Source organism: Euphorbia lathyris, chromosome 4 (genome assembly GCF_963576675.1).
Source record: "Euphorbia lathyris chromosome 4, ddEupLath1.1, whole genome shotgun sequence".
NCBI classification, from domain to species: Eukaryota; Viridiplantae; Streptophyta; class Magnoliopsida; order Malpighiales; family Euphorbiaceae; genus Euphorbia; species Euphorbia lathyris.
The window spans coordinates 44,607,320-44,628,011 of record NC_088913.1 but is presented as its reverse complement, the minus strand read 5'-3'; the positions used below and the strand labels follow the sequence as shown (position 1 = coordinate 44,628,011).

General features: G+C 34.6%; 1 protein-coding gene across 2 annotated transcripts; it reads right to left on the bottom strand.

Moving 5' to 3' along the window:
• Positions 1 to 6,448: 6,448 nt before the first annotated feature.
• On the bottom strand, positions 6,449 to 17,071 carry LOC136225652 (protein SEMI-ROLLED LEAF 2-like). Of its 2 annotated transcripts, XM_066013755.1 has the most exons (16): positions 16,815 to 17,071; positions 16,582 to 16,710; positions 15,372 to 15,419; positions 13,898 to 14,052; positions 13,618 to 13,814; positions 13,235 to 13,527; positions 13,020 to 13,169; positions 12,500 to 12,916; positions 12,245 to 12,394; positions 9,562 to 9,634; positions 8,703 to 8,830; positions 8,421 to 8,606; positions 8,182 to 8,316; positions 7,975 to 8,100; positions 7,624 to 7,830; positions 6,449 to 7,126 (listed from the first exon to the last, which is right to left on the bottom strand). In XM_066013755.1, the coding sequence occupies exons 1-16, from the start codon at positions 16,944 to 16,946 to the stop codon at positions 6,971 to 6,973; spliced, it is 2,682 nt and encodes an 893-aa protein (XP_065869827.1). In that variant the 5' UTR covers positions 16,947 to 17,071; the 3' UTR covers positions 6,449 to 6,970. The 2 variants fall into 2 exon arrangements, with proteins under 2 accessions (XP_065869827.1, XP_065869828.1); XM_066013756.1 differs by lacking the exons at positions 16,582 to 16,710; positions 16,815 to 17,071 and adding an exon at positions 16,449 to 16,496.
• Between the last annotated feature and the right edge of the window lie 3,621 nt (positions 17,072 to 20,692).

The following is a 20,692-nucleotide window of genomic DNA, read 5'->3' as shown; positions in this document are numbered from 1 at the left end:
GACTCATATCCCATTTTGTATGCGGAACCTTCGCTGCTATGTACTAGTGAAGCTGAATGAGAGCTTTCTGACTGCTGCAAGCTACTGGGATGAGACATCCCATGTGTTCAGATTTACTACTCAGGAGCTATGTCTGACTTATGAAGAGTTTTGTGAAATATTGGGAGTATCTTCTGCACTAATGAAGCCTTTGGCATTACCGACTCTTGACTACTCAGATGCCGACAAGTTGGCTTCTTTCGTGAATACTTCGACCGAGCGGGCATTGAGGTTGATTGAAGAATCAAAATCAAGGCATGGCTTGAAGATGAGTGTGATACTGGATCTTTATATGTCTGTGGAGAGGACGGATGCCTCCTGGCTGAGACTGATGATAATGTGTTATCTGATGCTATACCTCCGCGTCCCTACAGACTTGGTCTGTGATTACAGGTTGGTGTCTATTGTCGATCAGATTTTGAGAGGTTCTTGTCTTATTGCACTATCTTTAGTTGAGACTTTGATCTACTTGGCTCGACGGTGAACTGGAGTCTAAGACTGTTGGTCGGGTTGCCCGATGTTTCTCTTTGTGAGTGTTCACATTAAGGGCAGATTTGAAACATTCTCGTATTTTTATCGTACCTCCCTCATACAAACTCGAATTGAGGTGATTCAAAATGCGTTGGAAAGATAAGAGAAAGATGAAGAAATGACTAATAATAATAATCTCCAAATTCGAAGTTTAATAGGCTCAAAAAATTGTCCTAAGTTGATGTACATATTGAAGCCTAAGATTGCTTTCCCACTTTCACACATTTCAACTCCTAAATTGTCAAAGTCTTCTACCACCTTCTTTAAAGCTGAATTTGGAAGATTATGGAGTTGGGGGACATAAGGAGACTTAGTCTTTTGAAGCATATGTGCCATTTTACTATAAAAGGAGACCTTGGGAGCCATTTGAAGACACATCAAGCTTAGGCTTAATTCTTCCATCTGTAATGTTAGGTTGCTGATTCTTCTCTATAAGAATTAGTTGTATTTGTTGTTGTAATTGTTGTTATTGTTCTCAAAGTGTTGTTTGTGCAAAAGTTCATCCAATAAAAGTAAGTTTCAAGTCACCGAGGAAGTCCGTTCGACAATCGTCATTACGGTTTCTTCTAAACTTTAATCTCTTTTATTACTATGAACTCCATTATCTATCTTTCTAAGGTGTGTTTTAATCTAATCAATGGCTAAAACCCCCTTAACTAAGGCTAAAAGCGAATCTTAACATTAATTATGTGGTAATTACGTTTAACCTAATTAAGCTATGTTTATCCTTTTAAGAACTAACTTATGATTCTTAATGCTTGTTGGAGATGGACCAAATCCCAACTTGAATATAATTAATCGTTTATATTGACCGTGATTAAATTTATTAATCGAAACTCATAAGTTGGACCTAATGACCATTTAGTGTGGCTTATTGGTTTTTCATGAATCTTATTACAAATTTTAGATTTATTACTTGAGTCGGACCAAAGTGAAGTAATAAATCGAAGGTTTGGAACTAAGAAAACTTAATGCTTATTTGGATTAAAAACTTGAGCCGGACCAAAGTGAAATAATTAATCGAAAGTTTAGAATTAATTACTCGAGTAGTTTTTCTTGAATCTTAAGAAATCACTTTAGCCGGACCAAGGTAAAGTAGGTTAAAAAGGTTTAGATTAATAAAACTTAATGCTTATCTAGACTAATTACTTTAGCCAGACCAAGGTAAAGTAATTAATCGAGAGTTTAGAACCAATCTCGAGAATCTATTAGTTAATAAGAAAAATCACCATCTTAGAAAGGATAAAACAACTTAAAAGGGGTTAAGTGTGATTACCAAGCAAGAAGGCTAAGTGAAGCTAAAGCCTTAGTTTCTTCCACTATAGTAATTTCTCACTTATTTTGTGTAATTTTCATTTCACTTGTGGATTAAGTCTTAACTTGGTTACCCAACAAACTCTACCTTTCGATTGTTTAAATAATAGATAGTAAGCAAAAAGATTAGTACTTATAATCACCATCCTCATGGCAAAAATACTCTACTTTTACTTTATTACTTGATACACGATTAAGGTGCACTTGCCTTCATATGCATGTATACGTAAAATAAGCATCAGGTGATGTTTGGCCTGTAAGATGGATGAACTATCCCTGTTTAATTGGACCATGGCCACACACTCAAGCTTCTTCTTGTTGGTAAGCAAATATTTGAGAAGTTTCACGTACATGGGCATCTCTGATAGTGCCTCAATGAATGGTATGTTGATGTGTAGTTTGGTCAACTGCTCTAGGAAACTCTTATGCCTTTTTTCACAATTTTGCTGCTTCAGCCTGTCAGGATATAGTATCCTGGTCTCATATGAAGGAACATGTGTTTCTTCTTCGAGTGACTGTTTATCTTTCTTCTAGGTGGACTTTGCTGTCGGCACAACTTGTTCTGGTGCTTGAATTCCTTGATTCCCCTGCACTACATCATCGGACAAACTATTATTTCCAAAGGAATTTGAATATTTTCTTACCTCTCAGCATAATTGCGTTGACCTCCTCCTTTGGATTAGTGATAGTGTTGCTTGGCAACACACCCTTCTCTTTGGAAGCAATGATGTTTGCAAACTATTGCATCTGTGTTTCTAGATTCTTGATGGATGTTTGAGTCTGTTTTATGAACTGCATCATCATAGATTCCAAGTCAGTTTTGCCTTCTTGATGATGCACAACTGGTTTCTGATATTGTTAGTTGGATGTGGTGGTTTGCTGCTGTTGATATGGTTGTCTCTGGTCATTCTACATGTAAGATTGTTGAACAATTGGTTGTCTCTGATTGTCGTTCCATGAGTTGGGGTGATTCCTCCACCCAGGGTTGTAGGTATTCGAATAAGGATTGGGTGGTTGTCGTGCGATGAAATCACATTGTTCCTTCATTGATGCTCTCAGCTTTATTCTTGGATAGTCAATTGGTTGGTGAGGACCATTGCAAAAGTCACAGCCTTCATGTGGTGACATCTCGTTTAGAATATGTGTTTGAGTTTGAACAGCAGAGACATTCATCTTCCCCATAGTTTTAACCAGTTGTTCCATTTGACCAAATAGTCTAGTAATATCATCATTATTCGAGTCACTAGAGACTCTCTTCCCATCACTTTGCACAGAATGGCAATTGTAACTCGTGTTGACCTCCTTCTCAATCAACTCGTATAAAGCTTGTGGTTCTAGTTCTTCTGGATTCCCATTGGCAACAGATTCAATTTGAATCTTATAGCTTCAGCCTAATAATGTCATCACTCTCATTTCTGTTAGTCCTAAAAGTGTTGCATGTTGTGATGAAATCCTGAATATGAGCATTTGGGTCTTCATTTGGATACCCACAGAACTGAACGACTATTTGAAGCATTTGGATCATTGATGCTTTGATCTTGAACAGATGGTTCCCTTTATTGGGTAGGACGATACAAGAAGAATGGCCCTCAGTGGATGGTCTGAAATAATCCTTCATCCGCAACCGCTGATTTCCATTGTTCTGGTGGCCATCATTATGTGCCTCATTATTTAAATTATCATCATAACACTCCTCATGATTCTCTGGTCCCTCAGCATGTTCGGGTCCACGATTCTAGTTGTCCATCCTGGCAAGTCTAGCTTGTCTCAAAAGCCTTATTCTCCTCCTATAGGTTCTGCCAATCTCAAAATCCACAAGGACGATAGGAATATATATTCTTCGTATAAACAACTAGAAACCGAACCAAACAGTATTGAACAAACAGGTGGTTGGCAGGTAGCTACGCTAAGCATACAAATTCACTTAAAATTAGTTTATCAATCCCCAACAATGACGACAAAAACATGGTGTGTTAATTATGGATTTCTAGCAAGTGCACTAGGTCATGTGTAGTTGGATAAAACCAAGTGTCATTTCTACAGGGATTGAGATTTAAGTCTAGTGAATAGTTACCTTAATAGTTAGAATTCAATATTTGAGAGTTGTTAAGTGATAATGACATGAACAAGTAAATAACAGAATAAATAAAAGGGTGTATAGCGGATTTAAACAAAAACAGGTCTAACACTAAACCAAACAGGCAACTGTTCGCACAACTGTTCCATTTACTGAAGCATACATAAATTTCATGGTTCCGGTATCTCTCTCATTTTGCACTAAGGTTTGGTATCCCATTTCTAAAGATTCTAAGAATAGAGCTTAACCAAGTGTCCTTGAGTTGAGGGTATTCCAACATTAGACAACAGAGAGCATTCACAAGTGAAACCCCGATATGTGGTCATTTTTGTGTAAATAATAATTGTTCCTTTAAACTTCATTCATTTCATCATGATTTAAGAGAACAATTTTTCTCTCTCTAAAATCGACACCTCTTTCTCTCAGCGTCTCTCTCTCATGGGAACAACGTGATAGATAATACAAGTTCGTGGTTCGAATTCTTGTGTTACCTACTAAGCATTAATCTACACTTCAAGAGATAACCCAAATGATTAATTGAGTAGAAAATCCTTCAAATTCGAATTCTAAAAGAATTTGGGAGGCATTTGAAAAAAAAAATAAAAAGTACATATCTTGTGTGAACTTTCTCCATTATTTAGCTCGCCTTCTCTTTTCCCCTTTAAACTTAGGGCTTGATAACATCCGCCATAAAACATGGAGGATTAAGCTGAAAATATTCCCTCATGAAAAGGACTTGAAGAGAGAAAAGGCAAGACAAGATCCGCCTCCTTGGCATATATGGCATACAGCTGGAAATACGGTGTCGTATCATGGGTCCATGCCGAGATCCGCCCTTTGAGAAGAATATGGGATCCGCCTCACATGGCGATCCGCCCTTATGGAAAGCTGAGCAGGTATACAGCGGAACTTACTATCATTAAGCTAGCATTGATTATACCTTAAAAGACCGTAAAAGCTCGGAGGTTAGACGCCAGAGTTAAGCTACATTAAAAGAGCATTACATTTCATTACAAGGGTATTAAGAGGGAGTTATTACGGTTATCACACAAACCTATATAAATACCCTTGTAACATGACAACAAAGGTACACTTACACACTATTCTAAACCTTACTTTGTCATTGTAGTTTATTCTCTTGAGAAGATTACTGACTTAGGCATCGGAGTGTCCTCGACCGATCCCAACGGCGCCTCACATGGACGCTTTACGGTGTTGATAAATCTACTGAATATCAAGGCTAATTACTAATCTAGCCCATTTAAAGGGGTTCATTAACATATTTAACATACTTCCCTTTCATCTTACCAAATTAGACACTTTCATTCACTTTGGACAAGAATACCCTTATTTCCATTCACCTTCTTCCTTGGAGTCTCAACGTCTTCTTCGCCATCCCAAACCAAAATAGAAAAAAGTCAAAGAGAGCCGCATCAAAACCAAAAGTAGAGATGAAATATTTGTATAAATGTCTTTTGAATTTAGTGAGCTCAGAAATATGTGTGATGAGTTCGGTTTTGTTAGTGATTTTGAGATTATTGAAGTATTCTAAATTTTAGAAAGGAAACACAACAGATGAAATTTTCCAGTAGAAACGGTATGTTTTTAACTTATACGTCTGCTTTTCTCGCTGGTTTTGCCTCTTTCTTCATCTTTAACGATATTGTTTCAATTTCCTCCATTTTTGTCGCATTTGTGACGAAATACGATAAATTTCCTCACAAATGCGACAACATTTGTTGCATCTGCGACATGAGCAATTTTGTCCCATATGCGACACATTTCGTCACAAATGCGACTGAAGTTGTCGCATGCGACAACTGTTGTCGCATTTGTGATAAAATTCTTCGCAGATGCGACAACCGTTGTCGCAGATGCGACATGAACAACTGTCGATGCGACAAAAATGAAGGAAATCGGAAATGATAGGTTCAACGAGAAAACATTCAACTAACCAACTGTGTACTTGAATAATGTGTATGTAAAATGAAGAAATAATACTTACATTAAATATGCTTAAATCTTGGGTTGAATTATTGAATTTTGTTGTAAGAATTTGAAAGAAATGAAAAGGAGAAGGAGGTTGGGGGAGGTGTGGGTAGTTTTGTCCAAAATGGATGAACGTGTCTAATTTGGTAAAATAGAAGCAAAGTGGGTCAAATATGTTAATAGACCCATTTAGTTGGTCTAGATTTGTAATTTTCCCTTAAATTTATTACCATAAAACCATAAGTAACCACAAAAACTGTAATGACTCAGGAATGGTGACACTGATGAAATAAATCCCTCCCTATGTTGCATGAGAACAAAAACAGAAATTGAAATGGAAACAGACATGATATAGTTAGGAAAATAGAATGGAAACGGATACAAAGCGTGGAAAAACTACTGAAGGTCCGTGCAACATAGATGAATCCTAATAGTATGTGTAAACCACAGTAAATATGCAAACAGAGAAGCATGAAGAAAAATGAAGCAAAATAAACAAAAACAAAATTCTCATTTTATAGATAACATAATACAAATACCACAAAGGTCATCCCCATCCATATAAGAATGAATGAATGAATGAATAATGTGAATTGAACTATATACAAGCTCAAAGAGCATTCAAAAAAAAAAAAAAAAAAAAATCAACAAAATAAGGAAGAGGGAAAACAGCCTTTTCCTTGAAAGAATAAACGAATGGGGGATGATTTTGATATTCATACAGTAATCTGCTAAGTTTCCAAGACGCCAAGAACAAGAACTCGAGCTTGTCTACCGTTGTGCTGCTGGGAATTCATTTTTATGCTGAATTGCTGATTCAATATCTGCGACAAATGTGCTTATCCATCCAAACATCCCAATCCAAAATTATCTAGGGCCTATATGCTAATAATGCAAACACTAGGAGCTAGAAAATATCAGCAAGAGCTTCATTACCCTATTCGAACATAGTTACCTTAATTTCCTTCCTAACTCAACCACGGAGAATCTGAGGGCGTCTATCATCATCATCTTTCTGTCCTAACAACCAGCAGCCTTCAGAAAGTGATCATAAGGACTTGACGCTGGTAACTGAAATGGCTCATAGAAGTGGTACTGAGTAGCACATGGACCAATCATAGCAGTTGGAATGTACGTATTAGGATGTGTATTTTCATCGAGGAATGGGTTCCCACTCTGTAGTTTTAAAAGCTCACAAAATTAGATCAGTTTAAATAAATTGTTCACGTAACCAATTGCAAAGCATGCATGCAGCAAACTGAAAAGTAGAAATTTTCTGCATATGAGATGCTTTCCTAAATAGTTTTAATAAGACCAAAGATTATATCAGTGTTAAGTTCTAATTTCACCAACTGGAGATGGTAAAAATGAAAGTTGACATGGTTGTAATAATTATATCAACACATGGGTTCAAGCTTGCAAGCGCTGACACGGTGGAGGACATTGATTTGATGGTCATAGCCACGCTAGGAGGCAATGAAGGATATTATAGTAGTTCTTATTGAAGGGGGTTTATGGCTGAAGCAATAGTGCATACCAATGGCCGTGTCAACGCAAAAAATGGTGTTTAAATACTGCTCAAATTACAGGAAAAACAATTTGGATCCACTCTTTTAAAATTAATGCTTCAAATTATTTTCCACAAATGAAATATATGTGTGACTGAAGAAAACCTGCTGAACTTTATAACCAGATGGCATCTCTTTTGCTTGGTTGTTCTGATGAGCATTTTCTTGTTTTTGTTGAGAACTGAGTAAAGCAGACATCTTTTCCTGTTTTCCTGCAGAAAGGGCTTCACAATGGCCAGCCATTTCAATGTAAGGCAAGTCTGAAGGAGTTGAGACTGAAAGCCTTCCAATTTGATATGTTGTTCCTGACACCTGTGTAAATGTTACATCAAATGAAGAAAATTAATTCCAAAATGCTGTGATCTAATCAAGGTAGGTAAGGTTAAAATGAAGAAACATTTGCATGCGCCTATATTTATCAGTCTCACAAAAACAAAATATACAAGTACAACTTACTGCATTCAGAAGATCACCGACACTCAGAAGTGCTGGAGATTGTGTATCTTCCTTCATACCAGGATCTGCTTGACTTTCAGATGTATTTGTTAGAAGATTATCGTCTAGTGTGAATAGTGGTGCATCCTGCATTCATACAGTTACATAGAAAAGTGTGAATTCGAATACGACAGGAAATAGGAAATAAATGAAGGATGAAATAGTTACCCTTTCAGTAATTTTTCCCTCTGATACTGGATCAGAAATTTGTTCTGACATCTCCATAAATATATCAGCCCCCAGTGGACATGCATCATCTGGCACAAAATTCTTGAGCAAGTTTTGTTTTATGACAGACATATCCTGTGTAAAAATGTTTAGTGTCAATAGCATAGTCAAATAACTTCTAAAAACACTATTATGTGCTTTCAAATCAAGAGAATGGGAACTATGTGCTTTTAAATTACACTTGATGAAGTTCCCCGGAACTTAGTTATCATGGTAGCCAATGATTGTACTGATTGGTTCTCTGTTATTTCTACGGCTGAAAGCGACTTCACTGCATCTTGATTATCTTCCTTTGATGCATAAACTTTTCCTGTATCAACAGCCTGTAACTTGCTTTCATCCACCAACCGTAGAAACGGATCAGCCTGATAAGAAGTGGCAACATTAAGGACAAGTGAAGAATATGCATCTTTTCAAGAACTTGAAGCAAATAAACAAAGAATAAAAAAAATTGCACGTACTGTTTTTTCTGTAATTGCAGCTCTGGCACTGGGAACAAGAGGGGGAATGTTGAAAGCTTTTGATGCAAATAAAATCATAGATGTTCCCAATGTAAAGAGGGATCGGCGGCGTGATGGTTGTAATGGCCCTGCCAAATTGAGGAGAAAGCTTCATCAGCTCAAGCACACGTTAACATACTCAAAATATGTGTAGACATTCACATTCAAGGAAAGAAAAATAATATGTTAATCAGGTAAATCATGGATATGAAAACTGATGAAATAGAATATGAAATTCACACTCCTAAGAAAAATGGATTCAAAAGGTTCATCCTTGTCAAACGAAATTGCTTTAGTGTAATAATGCTTACAAGGACTAGCCATAATGGATATAGAACTCATGCATAAGCATATCAATTGTCGCTTACAGTTTCTTCTACCACTTTTGCAGTTCAACAACCTTTATGTATTCTGCCATGCATATCAATTGGCCCCAACTATGTAACTCCTATAGCAATTTGGTGTCAAAAGTTACACCAGGTTGGTTATAATTCTCTACGTTGATCCTTAAGTTGTCAGCTACCTGTATACCTTGTGAATTTCCAATCAGTTCTCTCAAACGTTCATTCATTTATGACGTGTATGGCTGTTTCTATGGAGAAAATGTGTTCCGAGGGAAAATCATGCAAACTAGAGAGCCAATAGCAGCTTTAATTATGAAAATAGGATGCAGAAAAAAACAAAATCATAAAAAATCAAAGCCCCCACATAAATTCAAATTCTATCTGTTCAATAAATAGAAAAAGAGTTTATTTAGTAGAGAAACATTATGCTAACTGATAGCAGAATAGCCAAATGAAAAAATTATTTGGAGACCTACCTTGCCCAAGAGCATAGCTCCTTAAGGAAAATGCTAGCTGAAAACTTCGAATCATAGTCTCATTGCTGGAGTTCTACATGACATAAATAAAAAATAAGATAATGAGGGGGTGAAAGAACCTTGCCAAATCATTGACAAAAACAAAAATCTGCCTGGTGAATTATGATTAAGAAACAAATTTATCCTAATCAGATCATTTATATAAAAAAAGAAAATAAGACATCCCATGGAAAAATGCATAATAGAGGTATTCTGAAATAAACATAATTCAAGGCCACCAGTTAACATTGAAAACACTGCCGAGGGAGAAATGCTCAGTAAGAAGCAAACACTGAATTGGCCTCTAATACCGATCCTCGCATCAAGACAGGGGCATGCATTAACCATTACATTACTTTCACTACTATTTTTTAGACTCTGTAAAAGTAATTTTCAAGCTGTATACTTGTATAATTACCATTTTCGTGCCAGTGAAAGGCTACTCTATACTTACTGCATAGAACATCTCTCAGGTGGATTGTAATCTAATCTTCCTTACTCTGTTTTTCCTTTTTCTGTTTCCCACTTCTCCTGCCTCCTTTAAACACTATTAGTTCCTTTTCCACTGATACCAATAAGAATACTCTAACAAAGATCAATATATCTATTTCCTTCTCTCGTCCCTTCTTTGGTATGATAAACAATAAAAATATCCATTAGTAATGCTTACATTCACACAGTTTTTACAGAATCTCTTTCTGTGACAATCTTCTGAGGCTATAATGCCATTGACCATGTTGACAAAAATGGAACATAGTCCGTCCAAGTTCCATTAGCTGAGTCAGATGGTATTCAAGTTCCTAATCCTATTGCTTAAGTTGTTTCACTAGTTTTCTCATAAATACACAATTATCTTCATCAGTATTGATTAAGCCTTATGTCATGCACAATGGATAAAATGGTGCTTCAATGACTAGGCATTTTCTCATCTTCTTCAACATAAATCTGAATTAGAACCCTACTAGGATGATCTGACCATCAGTGACTACAAAACTCAAAAACACTTCTTTAAGTCTCTATTTTTGTTGGCTAGTCCTTTATCAAGGACGATCTTGCCCTGTTAATTTTGGAAGGGCTTCCTTCAAAAACAAAAGTGTCATTATAAATAGCAACGAAAGAAAACAACACTCACTCCATTACATGGACTTTGGCAAATCTCTTCAGCCTGCTTCAAATGTTTGTGATTTGCAAGAAGAAAGCCTTAAACAATGACACTTAACACCTTTTGACACCACCCAAAGCATCATTGCAAAATGGAAACCTTACTTTTACCAACCAAACAATCCCCTTCTATGCCAATTCTGAAATTGAAAGAAAGAGGATCCAACTTCCACTTTCCTTCTTGTAGAAAACCATTTAACCTAAAAATTGAAGCTGATAAGTAATATTTCAAGAATAGCTTTTACGCCCCTGCACTTGAGTGCCCCTTCTGACGTATAAAAGCACATGAATAGGATTTTCCAAGAGTTGAAGTCAATATCTCTTGATGTAAGATACTCTAATATCAATGCTAAAGAACCAATTAACCCAAAAACTTAAGCTATTGTAAGGTTTCAGAAATAAGTTCTATTACTATTACTTCTTCTATTACCTCCATGTTCAGCAATTTAGTATGACATTTTTGCTCCTGATTTGAGTCCTCATAAGTTTTCTTATTGTGATGGTAGTATCTACTAGTACAAAGACATAAATAAGCATAGACTAGGATTATCTAGGATAAATACTGGTCATACTTTTGCACTTATGTATTTAATTTAGGCTAACCACCAGTAATTCTTTTGCCTTTCCTGCCTTGTTTACCAAACTACATCTATTCACTAAAAGATGTGGTATTGCTTCAGATCGTGATATTATTCTTGCTTGCAACCTATTATCTTTATGTTAATTAGATGAGTACAAAGGCTACAATGGTTTTGAACATGTCACTGAGCTTGAAGCAAGCACAACACTGACCTATATTACCATGCTTTGCAATTTAATCAACAAATGAGGTTGTCAGGATTCGAACCTTTGATCATTTGGTCAAAGAGGCTCAGATACCATGTCATAGAACCAATTGAAATAAAAGCTTAAGCTGGTAGATAAAGGCTCAATTCATATTAATATTTGACAGAACACAAAACTAACATCAGATATATCTGCCATCAGATTCTGTTGCAAGTAATTTTCCATTGTCTTCATATTAAACAAGCATTGATGTCTAGATTTTGAGTCTTACTCAATTTAGCTTGTCATTAGTCCTCACATTGCATACTTCAACCCTCCTACATTCATTTTTTTATACATGATGCTTCATCTTCTCCCGTCATATCTCTCGATCTCTTTCCCAATCTAATCAAACTACATAAAAAAAAGAAAGACCCTCTGAATTTTATTTGTGCTACACCTTCATCACTAAATAAACCTTCAATTATAAACTCACAAACCCAATACCTCTCGATCTCTTTCCTAATCCAAACCCCAATATAAACCAACTTGATATGAAATACCTTGAGATATAAGACCTGATGGATAGACTTGTAACCAAACATGCTCAAAAAAACAACACAACCCAACTAATTTGCCACCTACATAGCTCTACCAGTATTGCATATATATGAAGTTGTTCTAAATAAAGTCAATTGCCAAAAACTGAAAGCAATACCTTGTTCCTTGCAAATAGCAACACCAGGCCGTAGGTATGAGCAATGCCTTCATAATTTGCAGGACCATTTAGAGGAGAAAGGGATTGTGCCCAAATTGAAGAAAGAAGAAGAGCAATCTGACGACTGCTCAACCTAAGGGATATTATTTCCTATATTTTTCAACCAACAAATAAAAGGGACATTTAGACAAATGACAGAATCTGTGAGTGAATTTTTGTAACAGTCTGGATGATATCTAAAAATTAAAATTCTACCTGCTTTTCAACCACATTGCTCTCGGTCATCTCATCCGTTGTTACAGGAGGTGAAATTGTTTTCACAGAATAAGCTCGGCTGTAGCTTGACTTCAATCTATTCAACATCGATGGACTATTATTTATTACCCCATTGCCATTGCCTTTGCCATGATTAGAGATAGTGTCTTGTGAGGTATGCTCTTCCTTCTTCAACTTGTCAAAAAGTGCAGCTGACGAAGAAAACACGGATACAGTTCTTGAGAGCATCCTTTGGATATTGGCATCCTTATTGGGGACTGAACCCGCAGAAGGACGGGGGCAAACAGAAGATGGAACAAGAACAATGGAAAATATACGATGAGCACCCATCCTGGTTTCAAGGTCGTCATGAACCATTGCCAGAAGTAATTGATGAAATAATGCCTCGGGAAAAGCCTGCCTCATTTAAAGCAAAAAGAGGAAAATGCACCTTGTCATTGTTACAAACTGGAATATGCTAAGTTTGATGTAAAAACATAAACAAAATGTAGATTCTTGCCTTGTTCTGATAGGACAAATTTGGCAGTGATGCCACAATTTGAGCAGTACGATAAACAGCAGATGTTAAGGTTCTAGCCATAACAGTGATACTTGGCATGTTCTCTAACATCACAGCCATAACATCAAGGATAGGATCAGCATCTCCAACCTGCAAGTTTCAAATATTCAATCAAAATGCATAAATTCTGATCGATCAAATATTCAAGAATTTACCTTGTGTGATATCTGCACAAGGCACTCATCTACGGCTTCTCGAAATTTACGGTTCCATTCAATTACTTCAGAGCCGAGATCTGAATCATCAAGGGAGCAATGTATGCTTTTTCGTAGGTGTCTCATCATATCAGTTAATGCACCAATAATAGCTACAGATGGTTGAACTTTTGTTTGTTGGGCAAGGAAGGAAGCGACACCAACAATATCTAGTTGCATATTAGGCTTCTTAAGAACATTCTTGTGATCAAGATGCTTAATTAAGATGGACAACACAAAGTGAGTCTTTTGTCCTACAAATGGATTGAAAAGATGAAAAGCATTTATTTCTTAAGCTCCAAAGAAAGCAACTAATGCTTTAAAAATAATAATAAAGGGAGTACCAGATTTCTCTATTATTAACTGCATATCCAGCAAAACAGAGAGAGCAAGACCATATTGAGGAGACCAGAGATCATTATCGTCAAAATAACGAAACAATGATTCAAGGACCCGTCTCACGGTTGTAGCTTCCTTAGCCAACTGCGCCATGTTATGAAGACAAACTCTGGACCAAAATGTAGGATCCTTGCACTCCTCACTTTGTTAAAGACAAAATAAAATATATATTAGCAGCTGCATCATGATCCAACAAAACTTGAATACTGAGAAAGAGGAAATTACAGAGAAATGTTAACTTCGCCTTGCTCGTTAACAATCCTTCTCCATGAAGGAACCCTAGTTAATGCATCTATTGATGTAGAATCTTCACTCTGCAAAACTTCAGCATCTGATTTTGCATTGTAACGTCCATAGTTGTCCAAGACAACAGAGACCACCTAATTCATGGGCAAGCAATGCAAATTCAGTAAGGCCTGCCTTGCAACTTCAATGTTCACAAGTTGATTTCATCTGTTATTTCTTCATATTTCCATCCAAAATCAGAACAAGTTGAATTCTAATTTACAATTCCAATAGTGTTCATTCACATAAAGAGCTAATGCACTGCACTGTGATGATGTATTTCCTAATCAGTTCACAAAGGAGGCACATGAACAGCAACGTTATTCGCAGAAACACAACTAAAGTTATTCATATAGAATTGGGTAAATAATTTAATAGCCTCTGTATATGTTTTTGTTTCCTTCAACTCTTTAGTCCTTCTGGACAAATTAGACTAAATTAAATTTAGAACGAATGACACAAAACTACCCATTATCCTATTTTATAATAATAACACATTTATTTTTTCTATTTTCTCTTTTATTTCCCACATAATCATAATTTCTCCTATATTAACTGATTTATTAAATTTTTATACAACTATAAGAATTTAATTTAGCGGTATAGAACTTGTTTCTTTCAATAAATGAAAAAATTCATATAATTACATGTAGAGCTATATAAAATATAAAAATTTTAAATGTCAACTTTTCATCACTAATATAACTTACATGATCCAATGAAAAAAATACAATTTCTTAAAATTTTCAAGATTCATAATAATAATTTAATATTAATTTGAAAATATTATATTAAATAAAAGGAAAATAAAAATAAAAATTTAAGAGTATTTGTATATTAATATATTATAAAAATATCGATGTATATACTACATACCCCGTATGCGAATTCCCATTGGGCTTGAAGCCTATAAAATACATGTCCATCCTACCATGTGTTGAAATTTCACAATAAACGGGGTTGTAGGATTCGAACCATCGACCACTTGGTCCAAGAGGCACTATACCATCTCATGGTACCAATTGAACTAAAAGTTTAAGCATTAAGGCTCAATAATAGCTTTTATATTAATCTTTGACAATAACTAAGGGAAATTTTGTACTTTCATATAAAAACCAAATTGAGAGACTAAAGAGTTGATTAAGACAAAACATAAGGATCTTAAAGTACATGTGTGGAGTGGACTGATTAGTGTAATAGGTTAAAACACATGGACTAATAAATTGTTTTACCCTTTAGAATTTTGCAATAAATTCTTCCATGTACCATTGTTCAACATATCCAGCTAACAACACTAATTAGCATTCTAATATATGAAAATATATATGAAGAGAATTTAATATAGCATGGAAATTCAAAAATACTAGTTGAAGCTTAAAGAGAGAAATGTCAATATACTCCTCGAGTAACTTACCATATCAAAATCTCCTGATATATGAGAAAATTCACCCATGAACCAAACCTGTGAAGAAGCCAGTTAACATAGAACAAAAAAAACCCTGAAAATGTACTATTCATGTATGAAAGCATGTAATGCATATAACATCATAAGCAACTTGAGGAACGGTTTCCTGCTGCAACCATTCCATTTCAATGGACTCATGCTGCAAGAGAAGTAAATGACTTATTCCACAATCGTTTGCTAATGGGGTAGGTTGATTTTTTAACTTTTTTCGTTTTGGATGAAAACCCAAACTGGGCTGGTGGTAAAAGGCAATATTTAAAAATAATAACAATTTCCCTCATGGAAAACAAAAACATAAATTATAGTTCTACTACGTCATCTTCTCTCATGCAAACCAAATTAAAAATACAAATATACTTACTACCATTGCATTCTCTTTCCAACGAAACTAAAATTTATAGAAATAAAGGCAAAAGGCAAAAGTAGAAGCAAGTTAGTCTTATTTGGCACACAACTGAATTACAAATACAAAACCAACATGTTTTAGTGTTAATTTCATTCTTAAGTTCTAACCTAATGCACACCACCGACAGTTACAATTAAGATCTATACAATAATACAATTGCTAGAGTTTTTCCTAGAAGTTATCTTCACCTTCTTAAAAGGATTGATTAAATCAAAATTTGCATTTGTAATAAAAATTTCAGATCCCAAATCTTCAATATGTAGCAAGCTCTGGGCACAAGTGACATGGAGCTTGACCAGCATTTTACTAGTGCAGTCACAAGCTTCCTATCAGAGTTCTAATATCCTCAATTGAATTGATCAATTCCCACCATCATGCATGAATATTCCAAAATGGATGCATCTATTCATGTATAATTTAGAGTAAACTATGCAATATATTTTCTCCATCAAATTTAGTAAAAATATAATCAACAATCAAACAATAGACCATGGAATTAGAAGTGAAGCTTCTACCAACTGGGCAATATTTTTATGTACCATTGACCACAAAAGTATTACTTGGAACTTCTGAGAGTTGAATTGTCTGATTTTAATAAGCACTAGTGCAGTACAATATACCTCACATAATGACTTTACAAAATCCCAAGGCATCCATCCCAATTTCAAAAGAACTTCTGTGATGAACATAAATAATGAAAATGATTGTAAAATATGACCCAAAAGTACAAAATTATTGGAATGAAATTATTACCATTGAAGAGAGTGCTTGAAGTCCGGCAGTACGCAAATGATCTACCTTTCCCTCCTCCCCTATTTCTTGAACTAAAGTACAAAGTTTTGGAATCAAGCCATCTAAATTAAAAACATAAGTGCCATCGCTCTGCATAATGAAAGATCCCAATCAGCAATGGACTTACGATATGAGCTACTTGAAAGTTTGGAAGTAAACATGAAAAAAGAAAAAGCCTACTAATAACTCCTTACCTGATTGTTCACAAAGTCAAAAAGAGCTTGGCATCCTAATATGCGTACATCATCATACCGTGTTTGATCTAGTAGAATATGTATGATGCCAAGCAAGCTACTAGCGAATAATGGCCTGCCATGTATACTCATTAAATCATGAGATGTACTTGATAAAATTCAAAAGAAATCTACTCATGTCTCCATTAAATTCTTCAAAATCCATTAGATATCATTTTCTTTTCGGATACTCCATTTGTTCTGATAAAACATTGTTGAATTTTCTTTATTCCAAAAAATGAAAAAGGATCCATAAAATGATGAAACTAATTTAAAAAATAAAAGATATGCTTCGAAATTATAATCTTAAGTTGTTAGGGTCAGTCATGTAATGGGCAGCATATGCATATCGAACCAAAATAGCCCAATATGCATGTTGTAGCCAAATGCTAGAACATTCACATCCATAGGTTGCTAATAGAAAGAAATACATTAATTATTATACATTCAGAACAAGCTTCTCTCAACATGAAACGATCATAAATAAATTTTGAGGGACACAACTTTAGTCAAATAAAATGAGCAGTCTTTAAACATGTTATCAATAAGATTGTAGGCACGAACAACATCTATACATAGAGCACATACAACCACAATTGATCTGCAAACTATACGTAAGCAGTTGATGAATATGTTATTGGTACCAGACAATATAAAAACTACTACCTCAATTCCCTTATATAGGTCATTCTAGTAAATTAGTTTTTTCCCCAAATAGTCATTATAGGATTCTAAGAACTTTAGTTTAGTTTTTTGGTCAAAATATTAAATTTTTTGTATTGGTACATGTGTTTTTTAATATTCCAATATTTATTCCCCAATAGTGACATGAGAGAGAATTTTTTTAGTTAACCAATATATTTCTTAATTTGTGTGAAATATTCTAGAATGACTTATATAAGGGAATAAAGGGAGTAAGAGTTTTCTTTCTAATAAGTGAAGATCATACTTGAAATATAACAACACATCCCAATGTCTCTGTTTAGAAAAAGGCATATAGTTCTTTTTTGCTTGTTTGCATCATTCCCTCCTAATATGCTATGCAACAACCTCAGATAAAACAATTGCAAAAACAGAACTAGCAGCTAGCTTTCTAAAGATATCATTAGCAAATAAAATCATGCAAAAGCGATTAGATTAGCATGCATTAAGAACTTGACAACATTGGTTGCATTACACAGCTTCCTTGACTTCTCCACTAAAATAAAAATGCCTCAAAGCAACGACTTCAATATGTATATTATTGGAACTAGACAACATAAAAAAAAAACTAAGAGTTTTCTTTCTAATAAGTGAAGATCATACTTGAAATATAACACATCCCAATGTCTCTATTTAGAAAAAAGCATGTAGTTCTTTTTTGCTTGTTTGCATCATGCCCTCCTAATATGTTATGCAACAGCCTGAGATAATATAATTGCCAAAAAAAGCAGCAAGCTTTGTAAAGATATCATCACCAAATAAAAATCATTCAAAAGCAATTAGATTAGCATGCATTAAGAACTTGACAACACTGGTTGCATGACACGTAGCTTCCTTGCCTTTTCGAGTAAAATAAAAATGTCTCAAAGCAACGACTTCAATATTTATATACACTAAACACAACAGAGTTTGACTCACATTTGCTCCTTACAAGAAATTAACAACTTCCTGTAGATACACATAACAATTTTTACAGATTGGAATTGCTCGCTTCTCAAATCCCTATAACATCTTTGCTCAAGAGAAGTTGTTATCTGTTTGATACATTTAAAACTGGCATAAGTACAAAAAAACAAAATAATAGAAAAGATAATTTCAGAATTTATGCAATTGTGATATACTATTTTGGAATGAAGAAGTTAATGCAAAACTAGAGAAGGCAAATATTAGTAAAATTGATTTTTCTTTCATCCAGATTTCAAATTGGAGTCGAATGCCTTTTTGGTATCAACCTCCTAGAACAGTAACTCGTCTTGTGTGTGAACATGTATGTTACATTTTATTACCCATGCTTCTGTTTTCTCGTTATCTCTATCTCTAGTGTTAAAGCACCTCCTTTTGGTTCTATAACACTTCCTCCTTTCCACTGCACACACACACACACACACACACACACACACACACACACACACACACACACACACACACACACACACACACACACACACACACACACACACACACACACACACACACACACACACCTATATATATATATATATGCTTTTTTTAAAATATGAGTGTGTCAAAGAATTGGATGTTTATTCCTCTACACTTATTGTGGGATTAGCTATCAGATTAAATTCGCAAACTTAGTAAACCAAGGTCAAGTCGAACTAAAAACGTTTTAAAATATTGGTTCATAAACTTTTAGGGGGGTCAAATCAGCCTAAAATTGCACATCACTACCTGATCATGAATTGTGATTTTTACACGTGTCATTTTTGGATAATTTGGACCATAAAGATGCTATATATCAATTTAAACTAAAAAGTCATATTGGAGCAACTATCTGGTCTACTTAGTTAACTAACAAATTTAATTACTGTTCTTTTTATTGTTTTGTTTACACTTGTCATATATTAATATAAAAAACTATTATTATGTCTTAACAATCAGCTTAAACTTTTAGTTCAATTGGTTTCTTAACAAGGTATGAGAGCCTCTTAGACCCAGTGGTAAGGGACTGAATTCTAACAACCCCATTTGTTAATTAAATTTCAAAGCATGGTAAGTTGTACACGCTTCAAACCCAGGGAACATTCGCGTGAGGGGGAGTGTCTGGATAATAATAAAAGTTGTTCTTGGGCTTTAACTATCAGTTTAAACTGTTAGTTCAATTGGTTCCTTGACAATCCTTCTTTCCACTAATACATATACCTCTTTTTCTATGCACATACACTACATATATAATTTTTCTATCCTTACCTTAAATTTAATTTCATAGATCTTTGTTAATATTAAAGCTAAAGATGGACAAAATCCTTAGCAAGTTGATGACTTTGAGGAGCAATTCATTTAATGAGAATAATGATAAAGCAAATCAAGTCACAAAGATTATACTAAATTAATTGTTTACTATATCAGCTTAAACAAAATTCCATTAAAGTTTGTCCCACCCAATTCCTCCCTTTAAAATATATAATAAATTATTGAATTAAGTAGGGAAGCTAATGTTATCATAGCGGGATCATCTTGCCTTCTCCTCATAAACCTCTTATATTAAAAACGGTATAAGATTCACATAAATATAACGAGATAATGCTACATAATTTATAAATAAAAAATTTCATACATACAGTATGATAACATTGTAACCCAGAGCATAATGAAGAAAAAATAACAATATTTCTAGAAATTAAGGTTGTACCTTCGGGATACGAAGAGGATTTTTAGAAGCATATTCACAAAGCTTACCAATCTTTCTATCATTAAGTTGTTCATCCTACAAAAAAAAATAAAAAAGAAAAAAAGAGCTTCAAAGATGAATCAGCTCAAGACTAATAAGCTACTAAAGGACTCTTAAACACTTGACAAAAAAATATTAGCATAATACCTAACTGTCAACTGAAATTAGAAAACAAAGAACGAGATATACTATTACAAAGAGTATATAATCACTGAGACTAAGTGACTGACAGAATTCCAAATTGAAAGCACATGTATTTGGTTATAAAATAAGTAATTGTTACAAGTTTCAACTAGTAACACAATTGATTCTAAGAGATTGACCACATGAAAATATCCACAAACTTTTGCATTGAGAACTAGGCCACATACAGAAACAACGTTTACTTAGAGTCAATTCCTATTTCTAAGGTGCAAAACAAATGAAAGCAGGTTTTGCCTCCCTCTTT

What these genes read in the sequence shown, in the direction of transcription:
- LOC136225652 (XM_066013755.1), bottom strand. Translation starts at nt 16,946, where the DNA reads ATGAGTATACATGGCAGGCCATTATTCGCTAGTAGCTTGCTTGGCATC. An exon ending in TTGTGCAGATATCACACAAG is followed by an intron (nt 13,170 to 13,234) that starts GTAAATTCTTGA and finishes TGAAACTTGCAG; the next exon opens with GTTGGAGATGCTGATCCTAT. An exon ending in TCCGGGGAACTTCATCAAGT is followed by an intron (nt 8,317 to 8,420) that starts GTAATTTAAAAG and finishes ATTTTTACACAG; the next exon opens with GATATGTCTGTCATAAAACA.